Source organism: Lontra canadensis, unplaced genomic scaffold (genome assembly GCF_010015895.1).
Source record: "Lontra canadensis isolate GAN:19392208 unplaced genomic scaffold, GSC_riverotter_1.0 scaffold18, whole genome shotgun sequence".
Taxonomy (NCBI): Eukaryota; Metazoa; Chordata; class Mammalia; order Carnivora; family Mustelidae; genus Lontra; species Lontra canadensis.
This window is the reverse complement of record NW_022631012.1, coordinates 5,189,392-5,208,396: the sequence shown is the minus strand read 5'-3', so window position 1 is coordinate 5,208,396 and position 19,005 is coordinate 5,189,392. Positions and strand designations below refer to the sequence as shown.

The 19,005-nt window shown below is 35.9% G+C and overlaps 1 protein-coding gene across 1 annotated transcript in view; it reads right to left on the bottom strand.

Annotated features, from left to right (window-relative positions):
• Nucleotides 1-4,088: 4,088 nt before the first annotated feature.
• Nucleotides 4,089-19,005, bottom strand: part of ACADL (acyl-CoA dehydrogenase long chain) — a 39,772-nt gene continuing 24,855 nt past the window's right edge. Inside the window, exons 9-11 of the mRNA XM_032859900.1 lie at nucleotides 11,844-11,971; nucleotides 9,577-9,663; nucleotides 4,089-4,239 (exon numbers count right to left, since the gene is read on the bottom strand). Coding sequence (XP_032715791.1) covers nucleotides 4,146-4,239; nucleotides 9,577-9,663; nucleotides 11,844-11,971 — 309 coding nt within the window. The 3' untranslated portion in view covers nucleotides 4,089-4,145. The remainder of the gene's footprint in view (nucleotides 4,240-9,576; nucleotides 9,664-11,843; nucleotides 11,972-19,005) is intronic.

Genomic DNA, 19,005 nt, shown 5'->3' with positions numbered 1-19,005 from the left:
AGGTATTTCTGGGAGGCAGGTAATGGAATGGTTTTGTATCCTGATTGCGGGGGGGGGGGGGGGTTGCATGAATCTATTCACATGCTAAATTCAGAGAACCAAAAAAGGCAATTTTACTCTATGTATGTATATCAAAAACGGGCATGTTTTCTGTATGTTAATTTAAAAATAAAATTTATAAAGGAAGAAAAAAGAAAGAAGGGAGAACAGTTACAAAATAAGAGATTTAAGAGACCAAAAAAAAAAAAAATGCAATTTGTGGACCTTGTTTGGATCCTGATTTGAACAAACCAACTAGAAGAGGCATTCTTGATACAACCAAGAAAACTTTAATGTCGATTTGGAAGTATAAGTTAAATTTGTTTTTAAATTATGATGATGGACTTGTGGTTATTTAGAAAAATCTTCATCAGTTAGATATGTATTCTGAGATATACACATATGGTGAAATAGGATTAAGCTGGGATTTGCTTTAAAATAATTGAGAAAAACAAGTGGGAGAGATACACTGGCAAATGTTGAAGCTAGTGGTTCATGTTATGATCTTTACTATTTTTGAATACGTTTGAAGTTATCTGCAATTTTTCTTAAATATGGGAAATGAGATTTCAAAAACAGAGTAGAACTTCCTTTCCACATTTATTATAAAGCAGTAGATATGATTGGTTTCCATCTCAATGTCAAATCTTTCCAGTGACTGTAAATAAATAAATGCTGTGTGTGCCAAAAATAATACTGACCCAAGGAAAAAAAAAAGCCTCCTAGAAATCTTACACCTTGAGCAATAAACTCCTAAAATTACTAGATTAGTAAAGATTTGCAGCTAGATTTTAAAATAGCATATCAAGACAGTCTCCTTTAAATATTACCATTTTCAATGACTCCATCAAAGAAATACAGAGTGAAATTTTTAGAGCAATAATTATGATTCTAAAAACCTCAGCTAAAAAACAAAATTACTCAGGCTTTTTGATTCTCATTAATTATTTACACAGTGTAGGTCTCTTGCTGTGTTGGGCCAGTCTGTTCTTTTGCACATTATTATTATTTATCATTTCTTGAGCACTTAGCACAGCTTGATATATATGATGACAAATTCCCTCCCTAGGGGACAACAATCAAAGTCACACAAGCAAAACACAAAGATTAGCTACTTAAGAAATGAAAACTAAATCAAAGGTTAAGAAACACATTCTGAATCCCCCCCTCCACTTTATTATTATTTTTTTTTCTTTCAGCTTTAAGCCCATGATACAACACATACCTCTTTAGGGTCCCAAAAGAAGAGAGAAGTGGGCAAGACAAAATAAATAAATCTAGGAGATAGAAAACATCCTAGACACTATTCCAAGAAAATATCCTATCTTAGAAATCCTTTCACTCTCTGAGATCTATAAATTACCGAAGCCTATTCCTAGCTCTAGTGGACTGTAATAGCTTTGTGTGTGTATGATTTAGGTCTTCCCAGCAGACTTTTCTGTTCCTTTGCTTTTGATAAAACCACTCTCGCTTCAGGAACTGCCTCCCGCTGTCTGTGTATTCCTGATGAGACTGTCAATCATAATGCAACTTTCCTCTACCTTATAATGACATTGTGCTGAAGGCTGTAGGCCCAGAGAAGCCCAAGGTCATTTTAACAGACTGTGCAATGAAATTTCTCTACAGGGTCCATTAAACCTATTTGCAAAAAATAATAATAGAAATAAAAACAAAATACATGGTTACAGTTTAAGTGCTGGCTAAGCCCCAAATCAAGGCTCTGGGACCCTCTTTCCTATAGTTCTTTAGACTGTTGAACTACTCCACAATCCTTTTATCTTTATTTTTGGCCAGTGGGGAGGAGGAGGTAGAGAATCTTCAGCAGGCTCCATGCCCAGCGTGGATGAGGGACTCAATCTCATGACCCTGACAGAGATCATGACCTGAGCCAAAATTGAGAGTTGGGCACTTAACTGATTGAGCCACCCTACTGCCCCTCCACAATCCTTTTAAGCTGGCACACTATTATTCACAATAGTATGAATAAAGTTTTCTTTTGTCATTTGCACCTGAAAGAATCCTGAGACATTAAAAGAACTTGCCCAAGATCCAAGGGCTCCTGTAAAGTAGAGTCATTATTCAAATCCAGGACTGTCCCTATCCATCCACATAGTAGGCTTTTCTTACTATGCCAATGTACTTTTTATGTGTATGCTCCCAAAATAAAGTTTCTGTATGACTGAGAAAGGAAGGAAAAGGGGCTGAGAGGCCCCGGGTCAGTCAGTTTAATCCTATATAGGTTTCCTGGTAATGGGGGGAGATGAAAACCACGAATACTGTAATCTAATAGAAATTTATTTTAAACCCATTTTGCACGGTATTTAATGCATATGAACAAGAACTCCAGGTGGCAATCATACAAACTTCTACCCAAGAGCAAATCAAAGGTGCAGAATTCTAGGAAAGAACGACATCAAGGTATTTTCTTTTCCCTCTGCTCTACCCAGTTGTAATGGTTGCATTAAAAAAATAGTGTTTAATACCGGGGTGCCTGGGTGGCTCCGTGGGTTAAAGCCTCTGCCTTCAGCTCAGGTCATGATCTCAGGGTCCTGGGATCGAGCCCCGCGTCGGGCTCTCTGCTCGGCGGGGAGCCTGCTTCCCTCTCTCTCTTCCCTCTGCCTGCCTCTCTGCCTACTTGTGATCTCTCTCTCTCTGTCAAATAAATGAAATCTTTGAAAAAAAAATAGTGTTTAATACCAACAGCACCAAATAAAATGTTTACGTTTTCAAAGTTTATACCTTTATTTGTTTCCTTTAAAAGTATCTTTATTCATTGTTTCATAGATAACATGGCTTGTTTTGGGATAGTAATTCCTTTTAAATGTTTCCTCACTTTCCCATCTTATTCACCTTTTAAAATTTTATTTTTTTTAAGATTTATTTATTTATTTGACAGAGAGAGATCACAAGTAGGCAGAGAAGCAGGCAGAGAGGGGAAAAGCAGGCTTGCCACTGAGCAGAGAGCCTGATGTGGGGCTTGATCCCAGGACCCTGAGACCAGGGCTGGAGCCGAAGGCAGAGGCTTAACCCACTAAGCCACCCAGGTGCCCCTAAAGATCATATTTTTAAGTAATCTCCATACCCAACATGGGGCTTAAACTCACAGCCCCAAAAGCAAGGGTTGTATGCTCTGTGGAGTGCACCAGCCAGCCAAGTGCTCCCTCATTTTCCATTTTAAATGATTACTTTGTTATTATTGTACTTATCATGACTTGAAATTTTCTTGTTTATTAATGTACTTCCTCCTTTATTTTTGCAACTTACTTGTTTATTCACGTATTAGCAGGGATCTTGCCAGTTTCCTTTGCCACCATATTTTTGTTTGGCTTACAGAAGACACAAAGTATTTGCTAGCTTTTTAATGTACACTGTTCCAAAATAAAAGTCACTGTTTTGATACCTATAAAGTATACCAATATATTGAAACTAAAGGATGATGAGTTAGTCTGTGTTTGCCTATAAATGAAACTGGGATGAAATCCCAGGTGTTAAATGGGAGAAGTGACCACATTCTCTAGTTGGGTGGGGCTGGGCAAATGCTCAGCTTGAGTCTTAGCTGTTCCAAGGCAGCAAGGCAGAAAGATCCTGCTTCCAAAAACGCAACTCTTCATTCATCAGGGACCCTGCAGAAGCTTTTGTTTGAAGAAATGATGCCACTGCTTAAAAACAGGGTTAGTTAGGATAGGGTGGTAGAAAGCATTTACATTGTATATTTATCCTTCTCTTTCAAAGTCAATGTGCTGTAACTATTATTAATGTTACTATAAACAGTAATAGTAACATAACTGCTGCTGCCCCAATTCGAAAGCAATTACGCTTTTTTAGAATTTTAGGGAGAACCAAAAACCAAGATTTCTAGAGTCAGAAAATGTTTGCCTTTTAGCTATGTAAAAAATGAAAAGTTAAACCTTATGCTGGAGAATTTCAGAATCTTCGAATTCAAAGTTTTTCCTACTAGTGTATTAATTTCATATTTGATTTCTCTTCCTATAGAGAGAGCATATAAAAACATGTTTAGCATTTCCTCCCTTGCCAGGTTGCATTTCATCTTGAGTAGATTTAAAACCAGATTAGTTGTAATAGGATTCCAGGATGTGGGCAGACATCTACTTGTCTTGGATGATTTCTCTTGCAATCAGCTCCTTCATTATTTCGTTGGTACCACCATAGATTGTCTGAACTCGGGCATCCACATAAGCTCTAAATAAATCAGAAGATGACTGAATGAGTAAAGAAAAGACATTGGAAATTACAAGTTTTGTCTTATCATGTAACTATTAGTTACTTTAAAGTATTTATTTAATGAAATCCAAATAATAAAGTTCTTTATAAATTCCTTTTTTTGTTCACTACGGCATTCAACCTAGGTTTGTATAATTATAAAATTCTATTAAGATACTGATCATCTGTATAGCTTTGTTTTAGTTTGCTTGATGAGATTATAATTTCAAAATAACATTTATTCGTATGCTTCATTTGATTTAATTTTGGAAAACTTAGCGCATATAATAGCATTCTAAAAAAGGCTATTTCGGATTTAGAATGGACAGAATGTCTTAATTTCTTGTTATCTTTAATGTTCCCTTAAAAAATTTGAAATCTACTGGTTTTATGGGAAACAAAAGAGAAAAGAATGTACCTATTTCCCAATATCTCTTTAGATTCCCACCACCAAGGCTACATCAGGAGTATAAATTGATGCTTTAGAAAAGATTACTTCCCACAAAGTTAACAAGTAACTTATTTTCTGGAAATGGTTAATAGTCACTCACTCCAGTAATGTATGACATTAAAATACTGAGTGCCTAAGTCTACTGCCACAAAAAAAAAAAAAGGAAAAAGGAAAAAATGTTATGAGGAATTCACTTTTAATAGGAATGATAGCAACCATGATACTGTATACTTGTTTTTACCTATTCTCATATCATTTTATCCTCCCACTTTATCCTCTCATTTTATCCTCTCATATCCTTTAACCTTAATACTGGCATCAGGGAGGATAAATATTACTATAGTTTTGCATGTAAAAGAACTGAGATACAGAGCAGCAGTTATACATGTACTAATTAATGGCTGCTATTTATTGGTCACATATCAGATAATTGGCAGGCTGGAATGAGAATGTAGGTATCTTGCCACTTTGGCAAGTATCTTTTTCATTATTTCACAATATTTTCATTGGTCTGGGCATGCAGGACTAGTTATAAGCTTTGGACTTTCCTAGTAGACAAATTCAATGGCATTTTTTTTTTTCAAGTGTAGAATTCTTTTGTTCTTATTTATTTTAAAAATTTTATTTATTTGAGAGAGAGAGCAAGCAAGAGCATGGTGGGGTGCAGAAAGAGTGTGAGAAGCAGGCTCTCCCCTCAGCAGGAAGCCTGAGGCAGGGCTCCATCCTACGACCCCCGGATCATGACCTAAGTCCAAGGCAGCCGCTTAACCGATGAAGTCACCCAGGCATCGCTGTTTTTTGTTTCTAATTTAACACCTGAAACAAACTAAATGTGTCAGTTCTCTAGGAACATGACCAATTCTGGACTCTCCATATTTATCATGGTACCTTGCAAACAGTGAGCACTCTGTAAATATTTACTGATTTAGTATATTAGAAAGGAATTTTAGAGTCTCAATACCTACTTTTTGATGAAACTTGAAATATGAAGACATTTGCATTTTCAAATATACTTTTTCTTTTGAACAGCTTCCATGGTTGCCCACAAAACCCAGCACTTGCATGTAGAGAGCCTACGTAGCATTTCAGCCTACTTCGGCAATGCTTTTAGAAATTTTCGGACTGGGCTTTTTTTTTTCCACATTAAGGAAGTTCCAATGGAGCAGGTAAAGACAGAGATCAGTAGACCTTTTATAGGTTACTAATTAAATTAAGTCATCAACTAAAATTAACAGAGAAGGGCAGCAGAAGGAATGTTTAACCACACAGTGATGAAGCTCTGTATCTCAGGCTATTTTTCCCAGCAGTGCAGAGGAGTCTTGAAATGGCATAGCTCAACATGCCTCACTTCTCACAGACCCCAAGCCCAACTAGTAAGACTGAAACAAGTTCACATGCTTACGACCAGTTATTTAAAAATAAACAAATAAAAAAAAGTGACAAAACAAAAAAGCAAAACAAACAACCCCAAACAAAACTCAAAACACATACACATACACACACGAGTAAAACAGCTTAATCCAAGGATATAAGAAACACAATTAGAATGATTTTTTTCCCTCAAATCAAAGTCTGTGCCCTGCAACCACATACTGCCTAATGTGGCTAATCAGCTGCTCGATATTATCTACTGTTCTCTCTTCCTAACTTATGAAAAGTTCTTTCCTCGTATCTTTGGGGAAGAGAAGTAGCAGTCTAGTTTAAAAGTTCATACTATCTTTGAACTAACAAACCAGCCAAGAAGGGGATTAGTATTCCTAAAAGGAAATATAAGTCTCTCAAATTGAAACCAGGCATTTCAAGTAAGCCATCAAGCTACGGTATTTGCTTGCTACTGACCTGAAGGAACGGCCTCTGAAAAAACAGAGAGCAAGACTTACTCTGCACTCTGATCTTGGGCCATGTGGGCGGGGGACTCGTCTTCACCTCATATGCCCTCTTTGGAACCTGAACTAGACTAGACAAACACTAAGTGAATACATGTCTATGTTTCCAGCAGAAGTTGTAATGGCACAGTCAAGTAGAAGAATATAGATATGCATTATGGTCTTACTTTCTTACCATTGTAAATATTATGAATAAGATGCATTAATAGTGTGAGTAAAACATGAAAATGCACACAAAAAAACCTCCAGTGATGATTTAATTTGTGCTAACATAACAGTGTTTATTTCTGATTTCACGACTATACAAAGATAAAAAAATAAATCTGCTTTTGATTAAGGCTCATTTGAAGTAGTTCTGAAAGGATATACCAAAATCCAAGCCCAGGGATTAACAAAAAAAAAAAAAATCTGTATCTATATCTAGATCAAGAAATAGACATACATATACATATATATATATATATAACAGTATATATATGAGTGTATGTGTATATGTATATCTATGATTTAGCTACTTCATATCTACATTCCCAAAGAAAGGAAAAGCCTTAGCTGTTGCTGAGTTTTTATAAAAGGTCATAAATTATACATACCCTGTGATTAAAGCTTTCTGAACTGCCCCAATGGCTACAGAAAATTAGTAGATTATATCTATACTGGAGCTTCTGTTCTTAATGTAACTTAACTAAAATGTTTAATTTTCCTCATTAAAGACCATAAGTACATCAAATGTTTTCAATTATGTTTGCCAAAACAATAAATTTGAAAGTCAGTCTGAATACTAGTTTGATAATTTTCCCCTTCAGATAGTCTGTATTTAGATTAAAATTAGAAGAGAAAAAGTTTTTAGAAGCCCATAGCATTCACATTCTCAGATCCAGAACTCAACTGGACTTCCTTCCTGTTTAAGTTATAAAACGTCCTTAAGAAAGTTTTATAAACTGAGAATATTGCTAAGTAAGAGGAAAATTTTCTAGAGCAAAATGAATAATCAAAATTTAAGATATGAAAACTTAAGCCTTTTCATATTTGTTTTTTTCTGAAGTGCCAATTATTTTTTAGTTCTAAAAAGTTATATTTTAGGGGTGCCTGGATGGTTCAACTGTTGAATATCTCACTCTTGGTTTCAGCTCAGGTCATGATCTCAGGGTCATGAGATCAAGCCCAGTATCTGGCTCATGCTGACTTGAGATTCTCTCTTTCTTTCTCTGTCCCTCCCCTGCTGTGTGTGTGTGTGTGTGTGTGTGTGTGTGTGCGTGTGAGTGTGTGTGAGAGAGAGAGAATGAGAGCAGTGAGCACTCTAAAATAAATAAGTAAAATCTTTAAAAAATAAAATGAAAATAAAAAGTGATATTTTAAAAGAAGACATATAAATAACCAACAGGTATATGAAAAAATGCTCATTGTCACCAATCATCAGGCAAATGCAAATCAAAACCACAATGAGATATCACCTCACACCTGTGAGGATGGCTATTAACAAAAAAACAAAGGAAAACAGGTGCTGAAAAGAATGTGGAGAAATTGGAACCCTGCACACTGTTGGAGGTAATACAAAATGGGGCAGCTGCTGTGGAAAACAGTATGGAGGCTCCTCAAAGAATTAAATAGAACTACTGGGACACCTGGGTGGCTCAGTTTGCTAAGCGGCTGCCTTCGGCTGAGGTTGTGATCCCAAGACCCTAGGATCAAGTCCCACATCCGGCTCCTGGCTCAGCAGAGAGCTTGCTTCTCCCTCCCACTCTGCCTGTAGCTCTTCCTGCTTGTACTCTCCCTCTCTGTTAAATGAATAAATAAAAACCTTAAAAAAATTCTTAAAAAAAAAGAACTACCATATGATTTTTAAAATCCCACTTCTAGGTATTTATTGCAAAGAATTGAAATCAGGACCTCCAAGCAATATTAGCATTCACATGTTCATCGCAGTATTATTCACAATAGCCAAGATGTGGAAACAACCTAATGTTTATGCACAGATGAATGGATAAAGAAAATGGAATGGAATAGTATTTAACCTTAAACCAGAAGGAAATTCTACAGTAGGCGACAACTTGGATAGACTTGAACATTTTGTTAGGGGAAATAAGCCAGTCACAGAAAGACAGATACTATGTGATTCCACCTCTATGAGGTATCTAAAATAGCCAAATTCATAGAATCACAGAAGAATGATGGTTACCAGGAACAAAGGAAGGGGATAATGGGGAGTTATTAATCAATGGGCTTAAAGTTTCAGCTGAGCAAGATGAGTAGGCTTCAGAGGTCTGCAGTACAATGTTGTACTATAGTTAACTGTTCAGTATGGAGCACTTAAAAATTTGTGAAGAGGGTAGATCAGATGTTAAATATTCTTACCACAGGAAACTAAAATAATTAATAGTCAATGCAAATTAAAGGAAGAATAATAATCTATTTTCTACCTGTTACATTAGCATAAGGTTTAAAAAACAATAACATTCACAGTTTAGGAAGATAAGCTATCCTCAAACTTTTTTCATTTGGGTATGAGTTGCTACTAACTAAAGAAAATAATCTGGCAATATATTAAAATTTAAAATATGTATACTTTTGAACTAGCAATACTACTCTTGGAACTCTGCCCTGTTGTAATTAAAAACACATGTATCTAAGACAAATGTTTAAAGGTGTTCTATTGCAGCATTTATTATCATAGTAAAAGAGTCAAAATAACCTGTATAATTATGGTTAACCAATAAAATACAGTATCATTCAATCATAAAGAAAGTGATATTAATCCTTCTGTATAATGATTCAAATAAAGCCATACTTTACTATTCTGTGTGCTTTCTTTAAAAATGATAAAATCCTAGTAGCAAGCTGATAACATGAAGCTGTTTCATCTGCTTGAAACCACTCTGTAGTCAGATGACAAACACAAAGATTTTACATCTTTTTCCTCTACACTCAATGTAGAAAGTACGTTAAAGAAATTTTCCTTTTTCTTCACATCATACTCACTTTGCAATTGGGTACTCCCACATGTATCCCCAACCTCCATGGAGCTGGACACAGTCATAAGCCACACGGTTTTGTAACTCAGATGCCCTAGATGACCGAAATAAAAAGCAAAAAAGGAACATTTGAAATAGATTTTCACAAAGTGCTTCACAATCAGGAAACAAATTATTTCTGACTGTTTAAATACATACATTTATCAAACAATTACAATTAGACATATTAGCCAACCAGAGAAGATTGACATAAATTATGTATGAAATAAAACTCTAAATAATTTTCACATAATGAATACTTTCTTCACCTATTAGTTCTGGCTGGGTTTTGGTAAGGCTAGAAATAAAATGTGGAACACATAGACTATTAGGTTTTGGCTATTTTAGGCCTGAAAAGGACAAAGTAAAAACCTGATTTTGGTCTAATTAATTTAGATTCTTTGTATGATCCAAGTAACTAAATAGTTATACAGCCCATCTATTTCCTTTCGCCTTGTAATATGTCTTTTTCTCCAAAGACATCAATTCTACCTGAAGGTTACAATTCTGAATTTATTTTATTCCGAAGGTTACAATACTGAATTTCAGTAACTGAAAAAAAATTTTTTTAGGGATTTTCAGAAATAAACTGAAAGTAAAAGTAAAAACCTAAGTGGGAAGACTACTATTAAGGTACACACCATCATATAGGAAACTTGTTAAAGATTATTTGGGCATTATTATTCCCAAAGTATATGAAATACTTGAGAAATATTCTTGATCTAGCATAATAATTTTAACTACCATTAAAATTTATAAGGTAACTGGTAGAGATTTTATTCATCTTAAGATAAAAACATAAGTTCAAAATGCTTTTCAACATACTTTATTTTTTTTTCTCTTAAAGTAATGCCTGGCCACAACATGGGACTTGAACTCATGACCCTGAGATCAAGAGTCACATGCTCTACCGATTGAGCCAGCCAAGAGCTCCATCTATTTTTCAATAGTGGAAAACATAAAGTAAAAGTAAGCATAACCACATTTTCTCATTTAAAGTAATTTTTAACTCAAGTCATAGGACAGATGAGGATGTTCCTAATATAAGAGCAGCAATATAATGATTAACAGGTAGGGCTCAGGGGGCAGCCATGTTTGGAATTCTATACATTTTTGTATTTGGTAAGGATTTTAGTGAAATATTTACTGGGTTATAACTGGTTGCTTCCTCTGCTTCAATGTGAAGTAACAGTACGTCTTTAAACTTAGTGTTTTCAAAGATCAATAAGGTCAATAGCTACCTGAATATCTCTTTTCCTAAAATTATCTAAAAATATTTTACACTTTTTTCAACTGGTCAAAGAACTTGCTATAAACGTAAATGTCCAATGTCTCTCCCCCAAAGTACAAGTTCCTAGTAATTTCACATCAACTTCAACCTGGCAGTTTTATTATTTTGGAATTATTACATAAAGAGCTATCCTGCATATTTCCTCATTCTATTTCTGATTGAACTGAACACAAGTTAATGAATAATGACAGGAATTTTTTTCTAGGTTATTTTTGGGCTAATGAGATGTGAGAATGTTTGTTTTTAAAACAGGAAACCAAACCCATTTCCAGAATCTGATTTAAATTATGTTCTTGCATCTTAAAATACAAGGAGTCTCTTTTCAATTAACTCATCTTTATTTACTTATTTATTTTTAAACTCATCTTTAATATCAGTGAAAAGTCTTTCCAAGACTTACAGGACATTTTCCCTTTCATTTAATAGAGCATGTGCAACATTTGATGGGACAATCAATTTTTCGGAAATTTTTCTTAGATCTAGACAATACTTTAGGGAAATGCAATCCAATCTATTCATTTCACAGATACCAAAATGTTGATCCAGAAAGAATTAAATTTAATTACAGTTATTTAATGAAAGAATTGGGAGTCAATCTCAGGATTCTAAGTCTTACTATTCTTGTTTTGTCTCATTACAGGGCCACTTGTCAGATAATTTGAAATTCAACTCGTACTTGAATGAACTAATCAGTCACCCTTCTTCAGTATATAATATCTTATTTTCAATAGCAAGCTAAAAGTTAAATCAACTTGAGTAATTTTTAGCACATTATATATAGGCTTAATGGGACCTTCCACTATTTTTTTTTAAGTTGGTTTTTACTGTTAGTTTTTATTTTCACAGCCTTCTTCTTTTAAGACCCTCAAGGCTGAATTTAAAGTTGGAAGAATTCCATAACAGTCTGTGCAAACACTACGTTTTAATTATTGAAGCATGCATACCAATATTTCGCCATGGAGGCAGAGGCAGAGTCCAGACGTTTCTTTTCATGCAGCTGGAGACAGCTGTCCACAAAAGCTCTGGTTACACAAATTTGTGTTTTTAATTCTGCTAGCTTATGTTGTACTGTCTTGAGTTTGAAGGAAATGAAAAAAATTGAGCATAAAAAAGAGCATATTTATAGTCACCTAGCATATCAAAAATTATATAATAGAAGATCTTTAGAGCAAAACAAAAGTGGAATTACCAGTTCTTTTTTTTTCTCCCAAAGAGGCATGATAAACTAAATAGCTTAACTTTAAAACACATTATATTCATTGCTAGAAAAACCTGTACTAAAAGAGGAAAAAAAAGAGATAAATACATAAACAATATCTCATGTTTTAGATTTAAAAATTTAGACCATTTAGGGAAACTGCTTGAAAAACAGCATGGCTTTAATAGGTGAGCACCATCTGGTGGTATAGTCCTTCAATACAGCTGTTGAAAACACCCATTTTCCTCCAGAATCTAAATCCATGAAGAATTTTTTTTTTCTTCTTTTTATAAAGAATTTGTCTCTATTAATGAAATTAAGTATACACATTATTCTGCTTCTTTGTCTTAGAATAAAATAATAAAGTAACAAGCTGGAAGGACAATGTTAAAAATATTTATTAGACATTATTTTATATTGCAAAGTATTTAATCTGCATCTACAAAATGTAGAATAAAAGCATCAGAGCATGCAAGAGATCAAAGTCCAGTAGCCTCCAATTTCTTCCACGTCTCTCCGCTATGTATATATCTCTATGTACATCCCTACATATAGTTAGTCTCTAACTTGAACTGAATGGTCTGGAATGGCCAATGTGATATACTTTCTCCTGCTGGCCACAGACAACCTATAGTAGCCTTTGAAATCATTCTCTCTATTCCCAAGTGTTTTTGACTGCTTTCACTTCAATCAAATTGTCTTTATTCCAGATTCTTGGCTCTCATACCTTGAATTCTGAGTTCACATCTGGTCTCCTTGGCACACCAACTCTTGAACTTCCTTCAGAAAACTGGCTTGGATTTGACATATTATTAGCCTTCCACTTTGGGTAACCCCCTGAAATACACCCCATTCAAGTTGACCTCTTAGGTTCAAGGCCCAGCTATGGTCAGCTGGCTCTGTCTTCCGTGTGGAAATTCAGATAGAACAGAGTTTTGATCATTCTATGGAATTCATGAGTGAGATCTTTGCTGTGACTAATAAAAGGCATGGAAGTTAGTGACAGAGGTGGCGCAGTTAAACTCAAACTAGAAATTAATGCACCCTACCTATGCACTGGCAAGTTCAAAGCCATGACTGAGTCCCCAGAAGGAAGGCTTTAGGGACTAGATTCTCAAGAGAATGCTGGCTCTGCCATTCCTATTGGCTACGGCAATTCTCAAACCACAAAAGCGAGCCTTTTAGCATCGCTGTGATGGGGATAGTTGGGGTACTTTCCATTTCCAGAAAAGAGTAGAAAAGGAACATAATTAAGACCCAGGACCAGGCAAGATCTGAGTGTCAGGAGGAACAGGCACTACGAGGAAGAGATTCCTCAGAAGTGTATCAAAAGAACTACCATTCCAGTGAAAAACCCAATTGACTGCCTTTCCCTTGGCCTTACTCCACCCAACAGACAATATGACTGGCACCTAATGGTTCCAAAACCAAGCAGTAGGAAGGTTGGCATCACACTTTTCCCACCTCAGTATCCTGGCTTCTGATTCAGAACATGCTGGGTCACATCAAAACCTTCTTCCCCTCTCACTCTTTCCCTTATATTGTTTATCTCCCTTTCTATTCATTTATATTTAATTACACCAAATCTCTACCATTTAATCAACACACAGTTTCCTACTTCTACACCACACATCCAAGATTACTCACAGAAAACCTAAAGATGGAAGAAATGAAAAAAAGTGGGGGAAAAAATGTTCTATACATTGAAAACAGATGAGTATATATTCCCTCTAAGCCTATTCCTGGTTTAGTTCAATGACACTTATTTTCAATGGAAAATAAGCAAGAATCTGACAATTCTTTTTTTCCTTTTTTAATGTATTTTTATTTGAGAGAGAGAGAATGCATGTGCTCATGCAAGGGTAAGGGACAGAGGGACAGGGAAAGAATCCCAAGCAGACTCGCTACTGGGAACAGAGCCCAAGGTGGGGCTTGATCCCACTGACCCTGAGATCATGACCCAAGCCAAAATCAAAAGTCAGATGCCCAACGGACTGAGCCATGCAGGTACCCTGACAATCTGACAATTCTTAAGATACTTTTGCTCTTTCCCCACTGTAATGGCACACTTGAGAATTTGTGCTCTATTTACAATGTGAGAGAATCAGGATCTCTAAGCCCAATTCCCTTACCTGAGAGCTATTTCTCTGGGAATGCTGGGAGCTTCCAGAAGCTGAAGTTAAATTTCAGATCAGGATGGGCTCATTTAGAACTCTTGCTTTAATCCATTTAGTGAAGTCCACAGGTTTGAAGAAATTAATGCCTCCAAGAATACAGAATTTATTTTCTGGGGGACAAAGAGATTAAATATTTGCATATTCTTGGTATCACATTGTCCTAGCTCTTCATTGCAGACATTGCCTCAGGCTTTCAGAAATTATTCTGTAATGGATGGTGGCTAATAACTACACCACACATTATTAGCAAGGTGCTTCTTGTAATTGATCAACACACTTGTAGCAATCTTTTCAAGCATTCATTAATAATTGCTAATAGATAATACTGCAGCTAGCATTTAAAAAGAAAATCCTCAAAACTTAATGAGTGAATCAGAGTGTCTTTCAGAGTTCTGAATGACATAACTCTTTGAATCATAGAATTATGGAACCTGGAATACACTTTGGAGAGGTTACCTAGCCCATATTCCATTTAAACAACACCAATAATTGTACTCTAATATATTATGACTCAAATATAAAATATAACATCTTAGGTTTGCCATTTAATTTTAGTTAATTAACCCCCCACTCAAGGTCTTAAGAACTGGGTAATTACTTTTTGGAGGAATGTAAAGAAGAAGTGCTTTTTTTCCCCTCTCCTATTCCATTTTGTAATATTCTGTGCTCTTAGAATCAGGAACATACCACACAGGAAATAACTAAAGCTTGTCTCAGAAAAGAACATTGAATTTTCACTTCATCGCCCATGGGTGAAGGAAGTAGGGAAAGAAAAAAAGCTCCATCTACTTTAACTTTCTAGGTAGTAAAACTAGAGTGTGAGTTAAGAGTATAGGTTGTGGAGTTATAATATCTGTGTTATCTTTGGAAAATTGCTTAACCTCTCCATGGTTCACTCTCCTTACCTGTAAAATGAGGGCAAATATAATGCTTATTATATAGAGAGTTGTGAAAAAAAATGAGAATTCATTTGGCACAGTTTCTGGCACATGGAAACAATGTAATAAAGAGCCACTATCATTATTTATATCTGAATTTTACTTGATCATTATCTAATCTTTAGAAAATCATAAGATGTGACATCAAATATGGAGAGTATGAATGAAAGGAAACGAAAATCCTATAATTGCCACTGAAGTATGATAGGTCTCCATCCTAAAAAGAATATGATTTTTTGGTGGAATATAGCTAAATGGCAAAGAGGCCCCAATGTTCAAAATTCAAGAATAACATAGAGAAAATAAGGAAACTGAATAGTTAGATGATCATAAGATGACACTTGGCTAGGTATAATATGATGTTTAAAGGTCTTCTATTTCATTTTAATAACTAGAACAATAGTGTACCTGGCTCCAGGATAGGAGGTATAGGCAATATGTTAGTTGTTCATCTTCTTTGAATACATTCCAAGACTGAACACAAAAATATTATTCAAAGATACTTATTTCAATAAAACAGAAAGATTAGGCGAAATAGCTCAGAAATCTGGGGGGTGCCTGGGTGACTTGGTCATTAAGTATCTGCCTTCGGCTCAGGTCATGATCCCAGTGCCTAGGGATTGAGCCCTGCACAGGGCTGCTTGCTCAACAGGGGTCTGCTTCTCTCCCTCATATTCCCCCTGCTTGTGTTCCCTCTCTCACTGTCTCTCTGTCTCTGTCAAATAAATAAATGAAATCTTAAAGAAAAGAAATATCTCGGAAATCTAAGAACATACACATATTTACTCAGAAAACCATACAGCAGGTCGTCCTAGTATACTGGTGGAAGTGATGCTACTGCCATCTAGTGACATTTTGGTAAACTACCTTTGAAAGGAGGCAATAATATCCTTTTCAAATCTTTTAAAAAGGATTGAAACTATCTTTATTTTTTTCTATCAAAATATATGTGTTTATTTAGTATATATATTAATAAATACATATATTACAAACTTTGTTTTTTCTATGGGAAAACATTATGCCAATTTCCTATTCCTTCAAGGTCCAGTGTCAAATCAGATTTAACATTCTGAATTACAGACAATCTGGGTAATAGCATAGTCATCTTTGTTGTAATTTAATATGAATTCCATAAAAGGAGATGTAGATTTCCAAGGAGATGGGAAAAAATATACTTATTTGGTTCACTTTTAATTTTTAAAAATATTTTATTTATATATTATGTCGGAGAGAGAGAGGGAGAGCACAAACAGGGGGAGCAGCAGGCAGAGAGACAAGCAGGTTTCCCGCTGAGCAAGGAGTCTGATGTGGGGCTCCATCCCAGGACCCCAGGACCATGATCGGAGCTGAAGGCGGATGCTTAACTGACTGTGCCACCCAGACATCCCCATTTTTTGAAAATTTTAAAAAGATTTATTTATTTATTTCAGAGAGAGAGATTGAGAGAGAGCGTGTGTGCAGGGTGGGGAGGGCCAGAGAGAGAGGGAGAGTCTTAAGCAAAATCTGTGCTCAGCACGGAGCCTGACGCAGGGTTTGAGCTCAAGATCCTGGGTTGAAACCCAGAATTGGACACTTGACCAACTGTGCCATCCCAGGCTCCACAAAGTTCACTTTTTATAGTAACCATAATAGGGCCAAAGGCATGAAATTGGTGGTGGCTGGATTTCAGAAGCAAAAGCTATTACAGACATACCTTATTTTCTTGCTCTTTGCTTAACTGCACTTTGTAGAAGTTGCTTTTTTTTTTTTTTTTACAAATTGAAGGTCTGTGGTGACCTGTGTTGAGAAAGTCTATCTGTGCCATTTTTCCAACAGCATTTGCTCATTTGGTGTCTTTGTGTCATATTTTGGTAATTCTCACAATATTTCAAACTTTTTTATTATCACTATATTTGTTATGATAATCAGCGATCTTTGGTATTACTATTCTTCTTGTTTTGAGGCACCACGAACCACGCCCATAAAAGATGGTAAGCTTAATCGATAAATGTGTGTTCTGATTGCTCCACTGACCAGTCCTTCCCCTATCTCTGTCCTTCTCCCTATTCCCAGAGACACAAAAGTACTGAAATGAGACCCACTAATAACCCTACAATGGCCTCTAAAATCCAAGAGAAAGGAGGAGTCACACGCCTCTCATTTTAAATCAAAAGCTAGAAATGATTAAACTTCCTGAGGAAGGTATGAAAAAAGCCAAGCCAGGCTGAAAGCTACGCTTCTTGTGCCAGTTAGCCAAGCTGTGAATGCAAAGGAAAAGTTCTTGAAGGAAATTAAAAGTGCTCCTCCAGTGAACATGTGAATGATTAAAAAAAAAAAAAAAGTAAAACAGCCTTATTGCTGATATAGAGAAAGTTTTATGGTCTGGATAGAGTATCAAACCATCCACGACATTTCCTTACGCCAAAACCTAATCCAGAGCAAGGCCCTAACTCTCCTTAATTCTATGAAAACTGAGAGAGGTGAGGAATCTGAAGAAGTTTGAAGTTGGCAGAGGTTGGTTCATGAGGTTTAAGGAAAGAAGCCGTCCCCATAACATAGACTGGCAAGTGGAATTGGCTAGTGTTACCCGGAAATTCCAGCTAAGGTCATTAACAAAGGTGGCCACACTACACAAGAGATTTTCAATGCAGATGAACCAGCCTTAGATTGCAAGAAGATACCATCTACAACCTTCATGGCTAGAAAGGAGAAGTCAACGCCTAGCTTCAAACTTCAAAGGACAGGCTGACTTTCTTGCTAGGGGCTAATGCAGCTGGTGACTTTAAGTTGAAGCCAGTGCTCATCAGCCATTCTGAAAATCCTAGGGACCTTAAGAATTATGCTAGATCTGCTCTGCCTGTGTTCTAGAACTGGAACAACAAAGCCTGGATAACATCTCATCTTTGTGCAACATGGTTGATTTTATTGAATATGTTAAGCCCACTGTTGAGCTCAGAAGAAAAAAATTCCTTTCAAATATCACTGCTTATTGACAACACACCTGATCACCCAAATTCTGACCAAATTCTCAATGCACAATGAGATTCATGTGGTTTTCATGCTTATTAATACAACATCCATTCTACAGCCCATGGATTAAGGGGAAATTCTGACCTTCAAGTTGTGTTATTTAAGGAATACATTTCATAAGGCTGTGGCTGCCATAGACAGTGATTTTCTCTGCTGGATCTGGGCAAAGTAAAGTGAAAACCCTCTCCAAAGAATCCACCACTCCAAAGGTCATTAAGAACATTCAAGAACCATAGGAAGAGGCTGAAATATCAACATTAGTGGGAGTTTTCAAAGAAGTTGATTCCAACCTTCCTGGATGACTTTGAAGGATTCAGGACTTCAGTGGACAAAGTGACTGTGGATGTGGTGGGAACAGCAAGAGAAGTAGAATCAGAAGTGGAGCCTGAAGATGGGACTGCACTGGCGCCATCTTACAATAAACCTTAACAGATGAGGAGTTGCTTCTTATGGATGAACGAAAAAAGTGGTTGTTCTGGAGATGGAATCTACTGGTAAAGATGCTGAGGAGACTGTGGAAATGACAACAAATGATACAGATTTTTACAGAAACTTAGTTGATAAAACAGCAGCAGGGTTTGAGAGGACTGATTACAATTTTGAAAGAAGTTCTGCTGTGGATAAAATGTAGGCCAAAAATGTTATATGCTACAGAAAAAATCGTTTGTTAAAGGAAGAGTCCATCGATGTGGCAAAGTTCACTGTCTTTTTAAAAAATTATTATTATTATTATTATTATTATTATTAACATATAATGTATTGTTTATTTTAGGGGTACCGGTCT